The sequence below is a fragment of the Mastigoproctus giganteus genome, chromosome 2, assembly GCF_048544385.1.
Source record: "Mastigoproctus giganteus isolate SK-2022 chromosome 2, ASM4854438v1, whole genome shotgun sequence".
NCBI classification, from domain to species: Eukaryota; Metazoa; Arthropoda; class Arachnida; order Uropygi; family Thelyphonidae; genus Mastigoproctus; species Mastigoproctus giganteus.
The window spans coordinates 11592805-11614163 of NC_143576.1; the positions used below are offsets into that span (position 1 = coordinate 11592805).

At 38.0% G+C, this 21359-nt stretch overlaps 1 protein-coding gene across 6 annotated transcripts in view; it reads right to left on the reverse strand.

Annotated features, from left to right (window-relative positions):
* The window catches only part of RhoGAP15B (RhoGAP_ARAP and RA_ARAPs domain-containing protein RhoGAP15B), a 228669-nt gene that overhangs the window by 141402 nt on the left and 65908 nt on the right, over positions 1-21359 (reverse strand). For all 6 annotated transcript variants that reach the window (XM_090388206.1, XM_090388203.1, XM_090388207.1 and 3 more), the window contains exons 7-8: positions 9660-9908; positions 2817-2894 (exon numbers count right to left, since the gene is read on the reverse strand). In XM_090388206.1, coding sequence (XP_090244332.1) covers positions 2817-2894; positions 9660-9908 — 327 coding nt within the window. The remainder of the gene's footprint in view (positions 1-2816; positions 2895-9659; positions 9909-21359) is intronic.

Sequence of the window (21359 nt, forward strand, 5' to 3'; positions counted from 1 at the left end):
GGTCACATCTGCACATCAAGTCCATGGGTAGCTCCCCCTGAGTCCAAGGAAGCTCTCATAGGTTCAATGAAGAAAGCATGGAGAGTCCAGATTGCTCAAGAGAGGAACCTAATCAGGTTTCAGTGAGACAGCAGGAGCAGCAACAGTAATCAAAAAGCATATACCACATGTGAAAAGGACAGCACAGAAGTGTAAGAAGGCACTGAAGGTTTCTTCAGCTCCACCCAGAGAGTGAAAATGTTGGAAGTGCAGGCAAGTTGCTTTGAAGGAGTTGCTGTCTCAGATCTAGATAAATGATGCAGTTGAGCATAAGGTGACTGCAGTTCTCTGTTTCAGCACAGATGCATGTGTCTTCATTGACTGCACCAAGTTGACGAAGATGAGCTTTGATGGATCCATGGTGAGTATAAAGGTGGTCTCTTAAGTTTGGAGTGAGCCAAGTCAGAGTACTTCTGAGAAAAGCAATATTTGTTTGTTATATTTGGTTTTTAGGAGCATTAGCAACTAAGGCCATATTACTCCGAGAATATGCGGTAGTCATTCCCTGACCTTTCTGCATCCTCCGTATTTGGTGGGGACGGGCTCGAACCCCAGTCTAATCAAGAGGCGTGTGTTACACACTGCTGCTCCTTCCCACCTGGCTACTGAGGCGCCTGGAAAGCAATATCTAGAATGAACATTCTGGTGGTGGTGCTGGTGGTAGTAGTAGCATGTGATGCAAGAAAGCAAGTGTATGAGCTTATGCAGCATCAGCCAAAAAAAAAAAAAAAAAAAAAAAAATCACACCATTCCCTCCAAATGCCTGTCCAGTTCCTCCTTAAATTTATTCAACCTATCAACTTCCACAACGATGGATGGGTTTGCTCCAGCAATTAACCACCCGCTGGCTAAAGGCAAATTTCCGCACATCTATTCTACATCTGTCCTTTCTTAATTTGAATTTATGCCCCCTTAGGTTCGTAATCTGAACAAGTGGAAGGATCCCATCAGAATTCAGCATGCTCAACCCATTCAAGGCCTTATACACCTCAATCAGATCACCACGCAGGTGCCTAGTCTCCAGCCACTGCAATTTGCAGAACTTAAGCCTCTCTTGGTAAGAGGATCTCTTCATTCCCCTCACCAATCTTGTTGCCCTTCTCTGTACACGCTCAAGTAAATCTACATCCTTCCTAAAATGAGGCCTCCAGACCTGTACGCAGTACTCAAGGCGTGGCCTGACCGTTGCCTTATACAGAGAGACAATCACCTCCTTCTCCCTGCTAGCAAAATTCCTATATATCATTGACAAAACCTCATGACCTGGCCTGGCAGCCTGTCTGCATTGCTCAGAAAACTTCATATCTGACTGCACAATTACTCCCAGGTCTTTTTCATTTTCTACCACCTTAAGTATAGTAACACACAGTTGGTACGTTTCTCTGGGGTTACTTCTACCCATATGCAGTACTGCCCTTGGACTCGGTGGACCAGCAGGCCTGCCAGAGGTGGAAACTTCAGACCAGAGTCTCTTCTTTTTGGTTACAAAGTTAGCATTGGCAGAAGCAGAGATACCGAGGAAGGTAGTTTGTGTGTTCCTTCTGGAGCAGTGCAGGAGGCTGCAGTAAGCAATATAAGATGGAGGGAGCCATAATGTATTCTGGGCCTTTTTTCAGCCTATACATCAAACAGATCCATCAGCATGCACACTTTTATAGGAACTGTGCACATATGGTACAAAACTATAGTCAACAGAGACTTATAACAAATATCTACCACTTGTGAATCTACCACAAAAAAAGAGGGCAGTGATACTGCAGTGAATCAGAAAAACTCGTGAAATGAAGAACCCAAACACAAAAAGTTATTGGGATCTACAGCTCTTTAGCACTGTATATAGGTTGAGAAGACAGAAGATACACTTTCAACAATGGGCTTTAATTTCTATGGAGTATTATTTTCAGGAAATATGAAGGAAGTAAGGCTGTTCCAAATAACAGAGGTAGAAAGAATAAATGAACATGTTAATTTAGTGACTTCAAACTGTATTGAATGAAATCTGTCTTCAATTTATTAATGGGATTACAAATAATTTTTAAATGTTTTGTGGCACTTTCTGTTCACTTTTTGGGGTTTCATTGAACACAAGGAATTGGCACTTGCATCATGGGAATGCACACTTGGTGCTTTCAATCACAGTGGTCCCCCACTTGCCACCTCCCACCAGATTTAGCTCTCTGTGATTTTTTTTTTTTTTTTTTTTGTTTCTGATTATTACAGCCCCTTTGAAATGCACTATTTGCAATAACTGAGAAAATTATTCAGAACACTTCAACTTCTGAAAGCATCCCTGATAGTACCATATACAGGACTATCATGAATGCTTCTGGAAGTAGCTATATTGGAATTGGTGTATACAATGTCAAGGAGACTACTCTGCAGATCCATCCAAATAGACAGAAATCATTTCAGTCTGCAAACTTTTTTTGACCACACCTTAGACATAAATGTGTTCACAAGCCAATTTTCATGTCTAATTCCTGAAATCTTATAATAACCCACTTAGGGAAAAAAAACTGATTTCTCCACCTGAGATTGAACATGTATTGCTTTAACCAAAGAAGTTTTAAAAACTTCCTCCTGTTTTTGATAGGCTTTGAAATCCAGACCACTTAAAATGAATTAACATAGAAGCCAAGTATACCTTATTTTCTTATAAGTATTTGTGTAGGTTCTAAAAAGTTACCTATTTTTGAAAGAATTAAAATATTATATATGAAGAGCAACAGAAAAATTAAACTATTTATGTATATTTATGCAAAGCAAGACATACATACTTTGATTAAAAGCATCCAACAGCTTTCGAATTTTGGATGATGACCCAGCTATTCTGTATATTCCTTCAACAGTGGTACCTACAATGAAAGTTTTTTTTATATATTATTATATAATAAACAGTAAAACCTTGATAAGATAAAGTACTAAATCAAAACATTGCTTACAAGGATAGACTTAGTGGAAAAACAATTTTTTAAACCTACATAAATCTGCAAAGAGATAACGTTGTTTTCTTAATTTGCCATACAACTAGAACAGTACTTATAACAAATTTAACAAGTTTCAAATAAGTAGTAAACAACTAAAAAGAAAAAATTTCTCCTAATTTTTCATGGGCTGAAATTTTCTGTAACATATTGACCTAGATATTCACAAATTTTGCAACTTCTCAATTTAGCATGTACTAATAATCAACAGTTTTTTTTTTTTTTTTTTTTTTTTGGCACTGAAGCAACTAAAGCATCAGTGGATTATATCTGTAAACCGTAGGTATTCTATAGTTGGTACCTATATTGCTGAACAAAAAAAAAAAAAAGTTTCCAAAAGAGCTGCTCAGGCCATATTGCACCTATCAGTGATGGGGAAGATACTCATGATAACTATTATGCTAACAGTCAGAAACGATAGTATAGGTTTATCCGTTTCAGAAAGGTGAAAGGCGTTAGGCCCATTGTTGTTTTGTGTATTCAGCAATCATACTGATGAAGGTATATCAGGCTTAATGTCTGAGTCTGCAGATTATACAAAGATTGGCAGGGTTGTTAACAACAGTAAAGACAGTATGCTACTCCAATTGAATCTAGATACATTGGGCAAATGGGCTGAAAAATGGCAACTGAAGTTTAACATCAAAAAATGCAAATTACTGCATATGGATAGTAATAACCCAAGAGTACCAACTGTGTGTACTACACTCAGGGAAGTAATCCAATTATTATCCCATTGTACTTGCTTCTACTCCTTCAAAAGTAATGAAGATTAGCATTAGCATTAGCATTAGTAGAGGCATATGATGCAAGAAAGCAAGCTTATTCAGCATCAGCCAAAAAAAAAAAAAATAAATAAATAAAAATAAAAAAACACAGACCACTCCCATTTCACCCCTCCGTTCGTTCGAAATACCTGTCCAGTTGAGCTTTAAATTTGTTTAGGCTATCAACTTCAACAACAAGTGATGGAAGTCGGTTCCACCAACCAACCACCCGCTGGCCAAAGGCAAATTTCCGCACATCTATCCGACATCCGTCCTTCCTCAATTTGAATTTATGCCCTCTGAGGTGATTATTCTGAGAAAGATGAAGAATCCCATTGGCATTGAGCATGCTCAAACCATTGAAAGCCTTATACACCTCTATCAGATCACCTCGCCGGTGCCTAGTCTCCAGACTCTGTAATTTGCAAAACTTAAGCCTTTCTTCGTAAGAGCAACCCTTTGTTCCATTTACTAATCTTGTTGCCCTTCTCTGTACCCGTTCCAGCAGCTCTACATCCTTCTTGAAATGAGGCCTCCAGACCTGTATACAGTACTCAAGATGTGGCCTAACCATTGCCTTATAAAAGGGAATAATCACCTCCTTATCCCTGTTAGAAAAATTCCTGTATATCATTGACAAGACACCATGAGCTACTCTTGCAGCTCGTCTGCACTGCTCAGAGAACTTCATATCTGCCTGCACAATTACCCCCAGGTCCTTTTCATTGTCCACCACTGTCAGTGTAGTACCGCAGAGTTGATACATTGCTCTGGGGTTACTGTTACCCATATGTAGTACTTTACATTTGTCAATGTTAAACTTCATTTGCCACCTCTCAGCCCATCTGTTCAACCTTTCCAGATCCTGTTGCAGCAGCATAGCGTCAGTAGTGTCCTTAACGACCCTGCCAACCTTTGTATCATCTGCAAACTTAGACATTAAACTTGATATCCCATCATCAATATCATTCATAAACACCGAAAACAACAATGGACCCAACACTGAACCTTGAGGAACTCCACTAATAACATTAGTCCACGTTGAGCAGTGTCCATTGATTACCACTCTCTGTCTTCTGCCACTCAACCATCCCCTTATCCATAACAGCAATTTGCCTCCAATGCCACACTGCTCCAATTTGTGCAGCAGTCTTCCATGTGCAACAGTATCAAAAGCCTTTCTAAGATCCAAATATATAATATCAAAGTTATTCCCTGCATCCAGTTCTTTTGTGACTACATCATAGTATCCAATCAAATTGGTCAGGAAAGACCTGCCCTTAACAAAACCATGCTGCGTCTGAGCTATAACTGAATTCTTGTCTAGATGATCCTGCAGTGCTTCTTTAACCAGTGCCTCCATTAATTTACCTGGAACAGAAGTTAAACTAACAGGTCTATAATTACTTGTGTCAGCCTTTGATCCTCCTTTGTGAATTGGGGTTACATTTGCACATCTCCAGTCTATGGGTACCTCCCCTGAGTCCAAAGAAGCTCTCATAATTATGGCTAGGGGTTTGCATACTTCCTTTGCCTCCTTTAATATAACTGGATAGATCCCATCCACCCCAGGTGCCTTTTTTATGTTTATCCTCAACAATCTCTCCTCCACTTTCCTCTCAGTTATTACAAAATCATCCAGCTCACTGCCAATGTTTACTTTACCTACATCATTCTCCTTCCTGAATAACTCCTCATGCGTGAATGTAGATGCAAAATACTCGTTTAGATTGTTAGCCACCTGAGCAGGATCCTCAACTGTTGAACCATCAATATCCAGTGGACCAATCTGATTCATCCCTTTCCCTCTCGAGTTCAAGTATGTAAAGAACTCCTTTCTGTTTTTCTTTGCATCCTTTGCCAAGGATTTTTCGTAGTCTGCCTTTGCCTGCCTAATCTCCTTTGTGACTTGGTTACAGACCAACTTATATCTATCATAGGCTTCCATGTCACCCATTAATTTGTATGTATCCCATGCATTTTTCTTCTCTGCCACATGCCTCATTAGTCCATCTGACAACCATTTAGGCCTAAACCTTGAACAATATTTCTCAGTTGGTATGTAAAGCCTGGTAGCCTCCAAGATTAGTTCCTTGAATGCTTCCCATTTTGAGTTTGCTGTTGGTAACATCATCAGTTGGTCCCACTGTATAGAATTTAAATACTGTCTCAGACCATCATAGTCGCCTTTACGAAAACAAAAACCCTTCCCTTTACCTCTGATGGTAGTTACCTCCTTGAGTAAATCCCACTTCAACAAACTGTGATCACTGCCTCCTAGTGGTTCATTTATCTGCAGGTTCTTAATGCATGAAGAATCACTACTGATAATCAGATCAAGAGTATTGCTCCCTCTTGTTGCCTCACGAACATGCTGATGTAGAAAACAATCATCCAATAAATCCACAAAAGCCTTGCTAGTGTGCGAGTGACCAACCCACAAATTCCAGTCAATATCTGGGAAATTAAAATCCCCCATTATAAGACTCTCTGATTTACTGGCCCACTCTATTTCCCTGTACAATATATTATTATACTCATGAGAGTCATTAGGCCTATAGCACACTCCTACTCTCAATTTTGATTTCCCTATGCTTATGTCACACCAAACTGACTCGACACTGCCCTGTCTATCGATGTCAACTAGCTTCACTTCCTTTGACTTTATGTGTTTCTTAATTAATAGCATAACCCCTCCTCCCCTCCTGTCCTGTCTATCCTTTCTATATACATTGTATTCCCCAAATTCCAGTTCCGCATTACCTACATCTGCGTGACACCACATCTCTGATATCCCAACAATATCTGCCTTTGATGTTTTGAGCAATACCTCAAATTCATCAAATTTATTTACCAAACTCCTAGCATTGGTGTACACACAGGTATATATGCACCTGTTTCTATTCTTAGCTACCCTAACACAACCCATGTGTTTACTTGTAACACAATGACTACCAGCAGTCTCTGAAATATCCTGCATCTTGTTTTTCAGACTTCTGCTCATTTGAATAGAAGCAGTGCAAGAATCACTTCCACCTCTGCCACTGGCTACTGTTAATCTATTAGTCCTTGTATCCCCCCCAACTAGCAGTTTTCCGACCCACCTAACACTGCCTCGACAGCATCAGCAAAAATTCTTGCACCCTTTCTATTTAAGTGTATCCCATCCCTGTAGAAGCAATCTCTCCTGTTAACAAGTACAGTCCAGGCTGAAAAAAATTCTACCCCTTGAGCCTTGCACAATCCCTCCAGGGCCGAATTGATCGACAAGGCTCTCATCATATACTCCCTCCTATCGTGTCTGGGCAGAATTGCAGACACTTTCAAGTTCAACCCTAATTCACGGCTTTTTTTCAACAGTGACCTGTACTTGCTAAGTAATTCCGCCGGTCTCCTACTCTTAATATCATTAGTGCCAACGTGTACAACTATATCACCTTTTGTGCCCTTAAAAGATGATATCCGCTCTACAACGTCATCAACCTTTGCCCCTGGCAGACATACCCTGGTCCTATTCCACCTATCCTTTTTACAGAGCATGTTCCCCGTTTCCCTGACAATAGAGTCACCAACAACTACTAGTTCCTGTGGGACCAGCGCATTCTGCCTAGGGGGCTGCCCCTGTGTTGCCTGATGACCAAGTGCAAGCTCTGGCGTTGATGTGGGCAGCTGAGAGCTTGATGGGCCCCTCAATTTATTTCCTTCGAGGGCATCCACCCTGTCCTTCAAGGTCTCATAAAGGCCCATAACAACGCTGAGTTGTCGCCTGATTTCCTTGCACTCCTTACATCGTGCACACACAAAGACATCCCCCTTGGCAGTATCATGTCCCGTACCCGACTGCTCCGCAAACATCAAGCAAACAGTGCATTTTAATAGACTGTAATTCAGAGGGCAACTGCCCCCCTCAGTTCTCCCCTGAACCACAGCACTCCCATTAGCTTGAGCCTTTTGCTTTGCTGCTCTGGTCAGAGTCATGATTCCAATTTAATTCAATAAAATTTAAAACAAAAATTAAATCCTTAAGTTATATCCCAAAACAGTTATGTTATATATATATATATATATATTTTTTTTTTTCGGTATCTAGTGTTCCCTTTATACAACTTCCGTATCACGTGTACCACTATAGTTATGTATTAATTATTTGTTACGATTAAGTCGTTATATATATTTATAGAGTTAAAAATACAATTTTATTGACAATAAAGTTTATCAAGATTAATAGATTTACTGATTAATTGACAATATTATATTATGCAGTATACTACACTAAGCTTATGCTATTGTGTAAAAATGGCGGGAATTCACGAACGGTATTTCTACGGACTCGTAAGTATTGATTAGCTTCGAAATCTCGCTATCTCAATTTAGAATAAACTAAGGATCCTGACTAGGTCTATAATCTACTTATAGAAGATAATTTGATATAAAAATTGGTTAATAAATCGACTAAATTTGGTTAAAAGACCTCTCGTTCAATTTGTGACACGTGGATTTGATACCGTTACCGATACTAAGTAATATCTACGAAATCTCTGTCTAAGTTAAACTTTAAACTAAGTATCGTAACTAGGAATATAAAGCTACTCTAGAAAATAAGTTAATATGACAATTTAAACTAATAAAGCAGAAAATAAATCAGGAAAAACTTCTCTGTTTAAAGAGCTTTAAGGAGCAATGTCTGCACAGGCTAACCTCGGATAGATAGTTATCTCGAGCCAAGATGTCTATTAACTGCCGACTCATATTAAAATATCTAGAAACCTTCCACCTGATCAATGCTCACCAGTATGGATTCCATCAGCGTCGATCCACTGGTGATATACTGGCTTATGTTACCCATATATATGGACAAATTCAATGGAAAAGTTTGATGAAACTCAAGCAGTTGCTCTTGACATTTCCAAGGCTTTTGATAGATCATGATTGGCATAAAGGTCTTCTAAATAGACTTCCATCTTACAGTTTGCCAACTGTGTTTTGTAAATGGACATCCAGGATTCTGACTGCTCAGTGTGGGTGATGTAGACCACTGTCTGTCTTCTTAACTCATTTAACTAACTTTTTTTATTAATTACTGGGAACTGAACTGGAAAAATGTCTTTTTGAACATATATTTTTTTTCTGTAACTCTGAACAACAGCGAGTCCATTCAGGTCAGCATAAAGATATGTTGATCGGAAGCAGAAAAAAAAAAAAAAATTTCCAAAAGACTGGTTCAATCTCCAGTAATCAGACTGATAATAAAGTTACACATGACTAACCAGGCCAGTACAGTATACTGTATTCCAATCGAAACAGAGCAAATGTTAGGGATGGCAAACAGTGTACTGCTGTTGAGACCCCCTGGCACCAGTTAATTACAGCAGTATGTTTTTGTTTTGATATTGAATATGTTTATCTGATATGAGATCAGGGCACTATGTATTACTAGTATGCATACTTACCTATTATCTATACTTTAAGACTGCAATAAATTCACATAATTTTTTTACCTTTCTTTTTGTCTTGAAAATTGGGGGCAGCTTATTCAACAATGCAGGTATTCAAGAAAATACATTGCTTTATAAAAGTTTTTTTATTATATAAAAGGTTAAATACATCAAAATATAAAAGCATATAATCATAAGGAGTAAAAAAATGTAGCATTTCACCATACCTTCTCTAAAATAAAATAAGGACATAACCTACTCTCAAGGGTATTCATACTACCAGTACCAATGCACTAGACATTAATATACACATCAATTTTTGTAAATTACAAGAAGTCAATCACCTTTTTATTTGCCTTAACTTTTAATTTCTAACAGTAACTTTACTAAAAATTTGATCATGCAAAATTATCTAAAGTAATCACTATACATACCATGAGTGCTAACAAAATTTACACATTTGTCTATCACTACAGGAATATTTTCTTGAGTAAGATACTGATCTTCAAGTCTGGCTTCTCGATGTAAAATCCACGCATGATATACATTCTGGAACCATGCATCTGTATGATATGGCCATTCACCTTGTAAGTAAAGTGCTTGCTGAGGCATATCTATATGAAATACTGATCCAGGTTCATAAGCTGCTGCACAACTCTGGTTACTGCTTTGTGGAAGTTTAACTGAAAATAAATACATTATATAGTTTACTACTGATATATCAGAGTACAGCAAGTCCCCGACATACATAAGAGATACATTCCAGGACTTCTTACGCAAGTCGAGTTTTACGTAACTTGGGTATGACTAATAAAATATTGCTTACTATATCCCTGATATGCCAAAATTACAAAAACCGCATAATATCCTCAGAAGAATGAAGAAAATAGTTATATATTTTTCAACTAATTACAATAGGCCCTCGATTTAGCAAACTAATTGGGGGAATGGGTGTCCGCTATTGCCGAAAGTCCATTAAATCAAATGTATTTTAAAAACATCTATTAATAACAAGCTTACAACGTACAGGATGTATTAAAAATGTTGTTATAATGTATAAGTATGAATAAAACATTATTATAATGTATATTGAGTAATTTATACATGCCACTAAAACATCTGTTAAAAATATAAAAATAAATTTACAACAGAAACCAAACTTTATTTTAATTAAACACATCAAAACCTATACAATGTAACTAATGGAGTGTTTCCGCCATTAGTTAAAAATTTAAAAAATTAAATTAATTAAAAAATAAATTAATTTTTTTTTTGCTTAAAGCTCTCACACAAAGTTGTTTTCAATGTGAACATTAGTTTTTTCATTTAAATCTGTTTTAGAGGGGAAAAATACTTAAATTCTTAAACTCCATTGAATAAAAAACATACAAAAAACATTAAAAAAAAAAGATACATAATATTCAATATTAATATTAACTTAATTGAAAGAATCACAATTTTCAGAGTCAGAAACAACTGTCATATGGAGAAAGAGGTGTTAATTCCTTGCTGATAGAGGGTTCTTGTGAAACAGGTCCAGTTGATGAAGTAGTCTTGATGAAATCATCAAGCTTCAGTTGCCCTACACCTTGGTGCTGCCTCCTTATTACTGTAGATCAAAATTCTCTAAAATGTTCATAATAAGGAAGCACATCAGGGTCTGATGATGACAATATAATGTATGATGTCATCCATATGTTGTCTTATAGCAGACAATTTAGGATGCGGTGCCACTGATTCTTCGTCATCATCGTCATCCTCTTGTTCTCCATGAAGAACATTTTCTGCAATCTCTTCCTCAGAAAAAATTCGATAGCCCGGATCACCTTCATCATTTTCGAGCCACTGTTCCACATCATTCTCAGTTGCATTTTTGTTGCCTACCCTCAGAAGAGTGGCCTGAAAATTAGATGCCTCAACTCCCTCAAAGTCCATTTCAGATTCTATGCCATACAACAACTTCTTCCAAGCATTGGCCAAGGTAGTAATTTTCATATCTTTCCACGCAGCTGCTAAGTTGAAGATAGCAGATCTGATGATGTATGCATGTAAATTTTGCAGTGTCCTGGTGCCTCTTGTATCTTCTTCTGCATCTTCTGTTTCTTCCAAAACAACCATCACCTTTTCCAAAAACCTCTTCTTATACAACCTCTTATGCAACAATTACACCCTGATCCATCGGCTGTATCAGTGAAGTAGTGTTAGGAGACAGAAAAACACATTTAATTCTCCCATTCCTGCTAATTAACCTCTCAGCATTAGGATGAGCAGGTGCATTATCTAGCAGTAAAACAGCTTTTATTTCATTAGAAGGAATTTTCATCACATCTGTCTGATAGTGTCGCTCATCAGACGTGTGTAATGCTATCAGATATAAAAATAGATTCTAAATTTTTCCTTTAGGACAGAAATGTTGTCCATTAAATCGAGGGCCTACTGTAGTTATATACTTTTTTATATATTAGTTATAAAAATAGTACATAGAAAAATAGTTAAATATTTTTAATTAGTTCAATTAAAAACTTTATCTGAAGCCAGCAGTGAAGTAGCTGGAGTGGTACATAGGAAAATAAAACATAAAAGGAAGAAAAAACGCATGTTATTGCACTGTAAAAACTGATATGTATTTCGTAGCCTTGGTTATTATAGTTGACTTCATTGGTGCCAATCCCTTCACTGCATCTTGTATTCTGTCTTTGTCCTTTATTATTGTGTTCACTGTTGACACTGTTGACACTGACAAACCGAAATTCCGCACAATACTTGTTAATATTTGACCATTTTCATATAACCTTATTATTTTATTTTATTATTTTATTGGATACTCATTATTTGCACTCATACTAATTTATACTTATCACTTTGTATCATGCTCTAACAATTTGTAGTTTTTCATCTACTTATGTTATTTTCTGATCCAAATCAATTGCTTTCCTTTACATAGTAGATTTACTAGTACCACTGTCACTTATTGTCTTAGTCGGCACCATGATAATGTCAAAATGAAATTTTCTGTAAAGAACTTCACAGGGTTAACACAGAAACACACTATTATCACCTCACGCAAGCTCCCATGCTCACATTTTACTAAAGCATATATCTGGAGGTCAATATCATAAAACGATAAAGACAATTTGCAGTTTCCATTTTATTGGACTTTTCTGTTAGTGCAATTCATTATAAACGGGTAGTAAATGCGATCTTATTGCATTTTAGATAATACTGATAGCTGGAATGCTGTGGGTTTTTACTTTATTATGATGAAATGTGCGTCCCTGTCACTTAAATATCTTCAGTTGGCTGAACTCCAGTATAGGGTACACCGATGAAAGCTAGGAAAGATGGCAGTGATTAACAGGTGAAGGCACCTCCAGCACAGTGCTGTGATTGGCCGATTATTATGGAGGCATTTTCTTTCTGATTGTTTTGTGTCGTCAAGGAGGGGGGGTGTACTTAGCTTAGGTAGGGTGCTTATCCCCCAACCCACTGCTACTGAATCGGAAAATTTTTCACGATCTAAAAACAGCGGCAAGTGGGGGGAAAAACAGCTTAGGCATATCAACCTAGGAAGTCAGTGGGTGGAGTCACAACTTGTCAATCACTGCTTTAGCACTGTTTTGCTAGCTGCCAAGTTGGACAGGGTACCCTAATCTGGAGTTTTACCCTTTAGTCATATAAAAAAAACAAATAAATTTTCAGAATCTTCTCTTCATTCCTATTTTTTAAGCTTCTTACTCCGTATCTCACTTGTGCAATGTGTGGGTGCCATGTTCATCATTATTAATTGCTTATTTATTTTTTATTTATTTATTTTTTGCTGTTTTTTAAATTTTATAATCCTTAAAAAAAATTTGAGCGAAAAAAAAATTTACGTAAATCTGAAGTTATGTAACTCAGGCTTACATAAGTCAGGCACTTACTGTATAACATTTCTGTGTAATCAAAATCAAAATTATTATACTTAAATAATTTTGATTTACATGATTACATAGTTCGAATCAGAAAAACAGTGAAATTTCCCCTTAACAAGTTGTGTGCTGATACTTCCACTACAAAAAGTGAGCGTGGGTACTTAAAGGTTTCCTTGAAAAAAAAAAATTTTAAATACCTATGTACAGTTTTCATTGTTCTGTTAATCCTTGTTGCATTAACTGCAGGATTCAAAATTCTTCTGACATGAACAGAGAAAGAGAAAAAAAGATACCAACTAATACTCTATAGTTAATTGTCCAAATAATTCCAGAAGTATTGTTTTGTGAACAGATGCTGTGTTGAGGAAGTTCTTGTGAGTGTTTTGAGCTGTTTTTTTGAGGACAAGAGGGGAAACATTATATATCATTGATCACATCTGCCTTGTATACTTCTATGTATTTCAAAGAGCAAACATGAAACATGTTCCAAAATGCTATGGAATATGTGAGAGTAGTGCAGTAAACAAAGTTTTCCATCTGTATTAGTGCTCCAGGTAAGCCATCCTAATGAATTACAGCAGCAGTACTATGAACTGAGCTGATATTCAGCAGACATAAATGAGGTTTGTTTTTCTGATCTGAAATGCATAATTTTTGTTTAAACTTCAAAAATCTGCAGCAATATAATAATAAGTATCCAAATCTTATTTGGATAGTCATTATTATTAAATAAGTCATTTTATTAAATAGTCATTATTATTAAATAAGATATGGATAGTTATTATTATTATTAAATAAGATATGGATGGTCATTATTATTATTATTAAATAAGATATGGATAATCATTATTATTAAATAAGATTTGAGTATTAGATGACATATAATTAAATAAGATTTGGATACTCATTATTTGCACTCATACTCATTTATACTCATCACTTTGTATCATGCTCTAACAATTAGTAATTTTTCATCTACTAATGTTAACAGTTTATGATTTTTTCAGACAAAGAGCTATCTAAAAGATTTTTATGCCCCTAATAAATTCACACACAGGATGCATTTATGGCTTGCAGAATGCCTAACACTTCGAGGGCATAGTGTTAGACAACTTTAACTAAAAAATTGCATTTTTGTGTTGAGATAACTTTAGTTTAAATTTATACAAATAGTAATGCATATTATGTCATAGAAATGTATTTATCTAGTAGTTTACAAGTTAGGTTGGGCTATAAGACATTTCCGGTAAACCAAGAAAATGTCAAATGACTTTTTCTTGGTTAATTACAAAAACGTTTACTACAAAATGATTTTGTAGTTAACATTGTCTGACACTAGATCGACTTGTGAAATGAGTTTCCACAGCAGGGGTGCTTCTCTCTGTAACCTCATTTATTTAGAACCAACACCATAGACAAATTGAGGTCCCTAAATTACACTACAATAATTACTGTTGGTTAATAACTGCTAGTTATTGTTGATGATTCTATTGTCAGGGAGCCAGGGAATATACTATGCAAGAAGGATAGGTGGAACAGGACAAGGGTATGTCTGCAGGGACAAAATTTAATGAGGTTGTAGAGAAGATATCGATCTTTAAGGGCACAAAAGCTGATATTTTTGTACACGTCGGAACTAGTGACATTAAGAATAAGAAATCTGTAGATTTACTTAGCAAGTACAGGTCAATGTTGAAAAAAAGTTGCGAGTTAGGGTTGAATGTGAAAGGGTCTGCAATTCTGCTCAGACACGATAGGAGGGAGTATATGATGAGAGCCTTGTCGATCAATTCATCCCTGGAGAGATTGTGCAAGGCTCAAGAGGCAGAATTTTTTTCAGCCTGGTCTGTGCTTCCTGACAGGAGAGACTGCTTCTACGGAGATGGGGTACACCTAAATAGAAAGGGTGCAAGAATATTTGCTGATGCTATCGAGGCAGCGTTAGGTGGGTCGGAAAACTGTTAGCTTGGGATGATACACAGACTAAAGGTTAACAGTGGCCACATGCAGAGGCAAAAGTGATTCATGCACTGTTCTATTAGAATGAGCAGCAACATGGAAAGCAAGGCAATGGAGATTTCCAGGACTGTTGGGAGTCAGTGAAACAAATAAATACATGGGCTGTGTTAGAGTAACTAAGAGTAGAAACAGGTGCATGTATACTTGCATGTACACTGATGCTAGGAGTACAGTTAATAAATTTGATGAGTTTGAAGTGCTAGTCAAGACATCAAAGGCAGATATTGTTGGCATATCAGTGACGTCATGTCACACAGATATAAGCAGTGCAGAATTGGAATTTGGGGAGTACAATGTGTACAGAAAGGATAGATAGGACAGGAAGGGAGGAGGGGTTATGCTGTTAGTTAAGAAACAAAATCTAAGGAAGTGCATCCAATGCAATGTTGAGTCTGTTTCATGTGACATAAGCACTGGGAAAGGAAATATGAGAGTAGGTGTGTGTGTTATAGGCCTAATTAATCTGATGAATATAATGAGCAATTATGCAGAAAAATAGAGTGGGCCAGTAAATCAGAATGTCTTATAATAAGGGATTGTAACTTTCACTTTCCAGATATTAGCATTAGCATTAGTAGAGGCATTTGATGCAAGAAAGCAAGCTTATGCAGCATCAGCCAAAAAAAAATAAATAATAAAATAATAATAATAATAAATAAATAAAAAAAAAATAACCACTTCCACTTCACCCCTCTGTTCGTTCGAAATACCTGTCCAGCTGAGCCTTAAACTTATTTAGGCTATCAACTTCCACGACAAGGGATGGAAGTCTATTCCACCAACCAACCACCCGCTGGCTAAAGGCAAATTTACTCACGTCTATCCTACATCTGTCTTTTCTCAATTTGAATTTATTCCCTCTCAGGTGATTATTTTGAGCAAGAGGAAGAATCCCATCAGCATTGAGCATGCTCAAACCATTCAAGGCTTTATATACCTCTATCAGATCACCTCGCTGGTGCCTAGTCCCCAGACACTGTAATTTGCAAAACTTAAGCCTTTCTTCGTAAGAGCACCCCTTTGTTCCATTCACTAATCTTGTTGCCCTTCTCTGTACTCGTTCCAGCATCTCTACATCCTTCTTGAAATGAGGCCTCCAGACCTGTATACAGTACTCTAGGTGTGGCCTGACCATTGCCTTATACAAGGGAATAATCACCTCCTTATCCCTGCTAGAAAAATTCCTATATATCATTGACAATACACCATGAGCTACTCTTGCAGCCCTTCTGCACTGCTCAGAAAACTTCATATCGGCTTCCACAACCACCCCCAGGTCCCTTTCATTCTCTACCACTGTCAGTGTAGTACTACAGAGTTGATACGTTGCTCTGCGGTTGCTGTTTCCCATATGTAGTACTTTACATTTGTCAATGTTAAACTTCATTTGCCACCTCTCAGCCCATTTGCTCAACCTTTCCAGATCCTGTTGCAGTAGCATAGTGTCAGCAGTGTCCTTGACAACCCTGCCAACCTTCGTATCATCTGCAAACTTGGACATTAAGCTTGATATAACATCATCAATATCATTTATAAATACAGAAAACAATAATGGAACCAATACTGAACCCTGAGGGACTCCATTAATAACATTAGTCCACGATGAGCAGTGTCCATTGATTACCACTCTCTGTCTTCTACCCCTCAACCACCCCTTTATCCAATTTGCCTCCAATGCCACACCGCTCCAATTGTGCAGCAGTCTTCCATGTGCTGTTAACAGTATCAAAAGCCTTTCTAAGATCCAAGTATATAATATCAAAGTTATTCCCTGCATCCAGTTCTTTTTTGACTGCATCATAGTATCCAATCAAATTGGTCAGGCAAGACTTCCCCTTAACAAAACCATGCTGTGTCTGAGCTATAACTGAAGTTTTGTCTAGATGATCCTGCAGTGCTTCTTTAACCAGTGCCTCCATTAATTTTTCAGGAACAGAAGTTAAACTAACAGGTCTATAATTACTTGTGTCGCCCTTTGATCCTCCTTTGTGAATTGGGGTCACATTTGCATATCTCCAGTCCATGGGTACTTCCCCCGAGTCCAAGGACGCTCTCATAATTATGGCTAAGGGTTTGCTTACTTCCTTTGCTGCCTCCGTTAATACAACTGGATAGATCCCATTCACCCCAGGTGCCTTTCTTGTATTTATCTTCAACAATTTCTCCTCCACTTTATTCTCAGTTATTACAAGATTCTGTAGCTTACTGCCCGAGTTGAATACACCTCTGGCATTCCCCTCACTGAATAACTCCTCATGTGCGAATGTCGATGCAAAATATTCATTCAGTTTGTTAGCTACCTGAGCAGGATCATCAACAGTTGACCCATCAATATCAAGTGGACCAATCTGATTCATCCCCTTCCTTCTAGAGTTTACATAAGTAAAGAACTCTTTGCTGTTTTTCTTTGCATCCCTTGCCAAAGATTTGTCATAATCTGCCTTCGCCTGCCTAACATCCTTTGTAACTTGGTTACAGATCAACTTGTATCTATCATAGGCTCCTGTGTCACGTGTTAATTTGTATGTATTCCATGCATTTTTCTTCTTTGCCATGTCTCATTAGTTCATCTGACATCCACTTAGGCCTAAACCTTGAACAATATTTCTTAGTTGGTATGAAAAGCCTAGTAGCTTCCAAGATAAGTTCTTTGAATGCTTCCCATTTTGAATTTGCTGTTAGTAACATCATCAGTTGGTCCCACTGTATAGAATTGAAAAACTGTCTCAGTCCATCGTAGTCGCCTTGACGAAAGCAATAACCCTTCCCTTTCCCCCTAATGGTAGTTACCTCTTTGAGTAAATCTCACTTCAGCACACTGTGATCACTGCCACCTAGTGGTTCATTTACCTGCAGATTCTTAATACATGAAGAATCACTACTGATAATCAAATCAAGAGTATTACTCCCTCTAGTTGCCTCCTGAACATGCTGATGTAGAAAACAATCATCCAATAAATCCACAAAAGCCTTCCTAGTGTGTGAGTGACCAGCCCCCAAATTTCAGTCAATATCTGGGAAATTAAAATCCCCCATTATAAGACTCTCTGATTTAATGGCCCACTCTATTTCCCTGTACAGTTTCTTATTATACTCATCAGAGTCATTAGGCCTATAGCACACTCCTACTCTCAATTTTGATCTCCCAATGCTTATGTCACACCAAACTGACTCGACACTGCACTGTCCAGCAATGTCTACTGGCTTCACTTTCTTGGATTTTATGTATTTCTTAACTAATAGCATAACCCCTCCTCCCTTCCTATCCTTTCTGTAGACGGTGTACTCCCCAAATTCCAGTTCTGCATTCCTTATATCTGTGTGACACCACGTCTCTGAAATCTCCACAATATCTGCCTTTGATGTTTTCAGCAATAACTGAAATTCATCAAATTTATTTACTAAACTCCTAGCATTGGTGTACACGCAAGTATACATGCACCTGTTCTTTTTCTTACCTACCCTAACACAACCTATGTGTTTATTTGTATCCCAATGATTCCCAGCAGTCTCTGAAATATTCTGCATCTTATTTTCCAGGCTGCGGCTCATTCCAATATAAGCAGTGCAAGAATCACTTTCACCTCTGCCAGTGGCTACTGTTAATCTATTAGTCCTTGTATCCCCCCAATCTAGCAGTTTTCCGACCCACCTAACACTGCCTCAATAGCATCAGCAAACATTCTTGCACCCTTTCTATTTAAGTGTATCCCATCCCTGTAGAAGCAGTCTCTCCTGTTAACAAGTACAGACCAGGCTGAAAAAAATTCTACCCCTTGAGCCTTGCACAATCTTTCCAAGACCGAATTGATCGACAGGGCTCTCATCATATACTCCCTCCTATCGTGTCTGGGCAGAATTGCAGACACTTTCAAATTCAACCCTAATTCACGGCTTTTTTTGAACAGTGACCTGTACTTGTTAAGTAATTCTGCAGTCTCCTACTCTTAATATCATTAGTGCCAACATGTACAACTATATCACCTTTTGTGCCCTTAAAAGATGATATCTGCTCTACAACGTCATCAACCTTTGCCCCTGGCAGACACACCCTGGTCCTGTTCCACCTATCCTTTTTACAAAGCATGTTTCCCTGACAATAGAGTCACCAACAACTACTAGTTCCTTTGGGACCAGTGCATTCTGCCTTGGGGGCTGCCGCCGTGTTGCATGATGACCAAGTGCAAGCTCTGGCTTTGGTGTGGGCAGCTGGGAGCTTGATGGGCCCCTCACTTTTAATCCTTTGAGGGCATCCACCCTGTCCTTCAAGCTCTCATATGGGCCCATAACAATGCTGAGTTGTCGCTTTTTGACTGGAACTTGTGGGGATGGGTCACTCGTACACTAGCAAGACTTTTTTGGATTTATCGGATGACTGTTTTCTATAGCAGCATATTCGAGAGGCAACCAGATGGAGTAATACTCTTGATCTGATTATCAGCAGTGATTATTCATGCATTAAGAATTTTCAGATAAAGGAACCACTCAGTGACAGTGATCACAATGTACTGATAGGGGAATTACTTAAAGTTGTAACTACCATCAAGGCTAAAGGGAAGGGCTTTTGCTTTTGTAAACGTGACTAAAGGGGTCTCAGACAGTTTTCAATTCTGTACAGTGGGATCAACTGATGATGTTACCAACTTTGAATTCTAAATGGGAAGCCATCAGGGATTTAATCTTGGCGGCTACTAGGCTTTTCATTCAAACTAATAAAACTGTTCAAGGTTCAGGCCTAAACAGATATAAGCTTGTCTGTAATCAAGTCACAAAGGAGGTTAGGCAGACGAAGGCAGATTACGAGAAATTTTTGACAAAGGATACAAAGAAAAACAGCAAAGATTTCTCTACTTATGTAAACTCTAGAAGGAAAGGGATGAATCAGATTGGATCACTTACCAGAGATGGGTTGACTATTGATGATCATGCTCAGGTAGCTGATAAACTGAATGAGTATTTTGCATCTACATTCGCACGAGGAGTTATTCAATGAGGGGAATGCCAGAATTTTATCAAACTAACAGGGAGCTAAGTGATTTTGTAATAACTGGAAGCAAAGTGAAGGAGAAATTATTGAAGTTAAACATAAGGAAGGCATCTGGGGTGGATGGGATCTATCCAGTTATATTAAAGGAGGCAGCAAAGGAAGTAATCAAACCCTTAGCCATAATTATGAGAGCTTCCTTGGACTCGGGGGAAGTCCCCATGGACTGGAGGTGTGCAAATATATCACCAATTCATAAAGGGGGTTCAAAAGGTGACACAGGTAATTACAGACCTGTTAGGTTAACTTATGTTCTGGGAAAAATAATGGAGTCACTGGTTAAAAAAAGCATTGCAGGATCATCTAGACAAGGGTGTTTGTTAAAGGGAGGTCTTGTCTGACCAATTTGATTGGATACTATGATGTAGTCAGAAAGGAACTGAATGTCAAAAATAATTTTGATATCAAATACTTGGATTTCAGAAAAGCATTTGATGCTGTTGCACATGGAAGACTGCTGTACAAATTGGAGCGGTATGGCATTAAGGGTAAGTTGCTACAATGGATAAATGGATGTTTGAGTGGGAAACAACAAAGAGTGGTAATCAATGGACACTGTGCTTTGTGGACAAAGCTTATTAGTGGAGTTCCCCAGGGTTAGGTGCTGGGCCCATTGTTGTTTTGTGTATTCAGCAATCATATTTATGAAGGTATATTAGGCTTAATGTCAAAGTGTGCAGACGACACAAAGGTTGGCAGGGTTAAAGACAGTATGCTACTCCAACTGGATTCGAGATATGTTGGGCAAATGGGCTGAGAAATGGCAACTGAAGTTTAACATTGACAAATGCAAAGTACCGCATATGGGTAGCAGTAACCCAAGAGAAACGTACCAACTGTGTGGTACTACACTCGGGGAAGTGAAAAGTGAAAAAGACCTGGGGGTAATTGTGCAGTCAAATATGAGGTTTGCTGATCAGTACAGAGGGGCTGCCAGGGCAGGTCATGGAGTTTTGTCAATGACATATAGGAATTTTGCTAGCAGGGACAGGGAGGTGATTATCCCATTATACAAGGCAATGGTCAGGCCACACCTAGAGTACTGTGTATGGGGCTGGAGGTCTCATTTTAGGAAGGATGTAGAGTTGCTAGTACAAAGAAGGGCAACAAGATTGGTGAGGGGAACAAAGGGGTGCTCTTACCAAGAAAGGCTTAAGTTC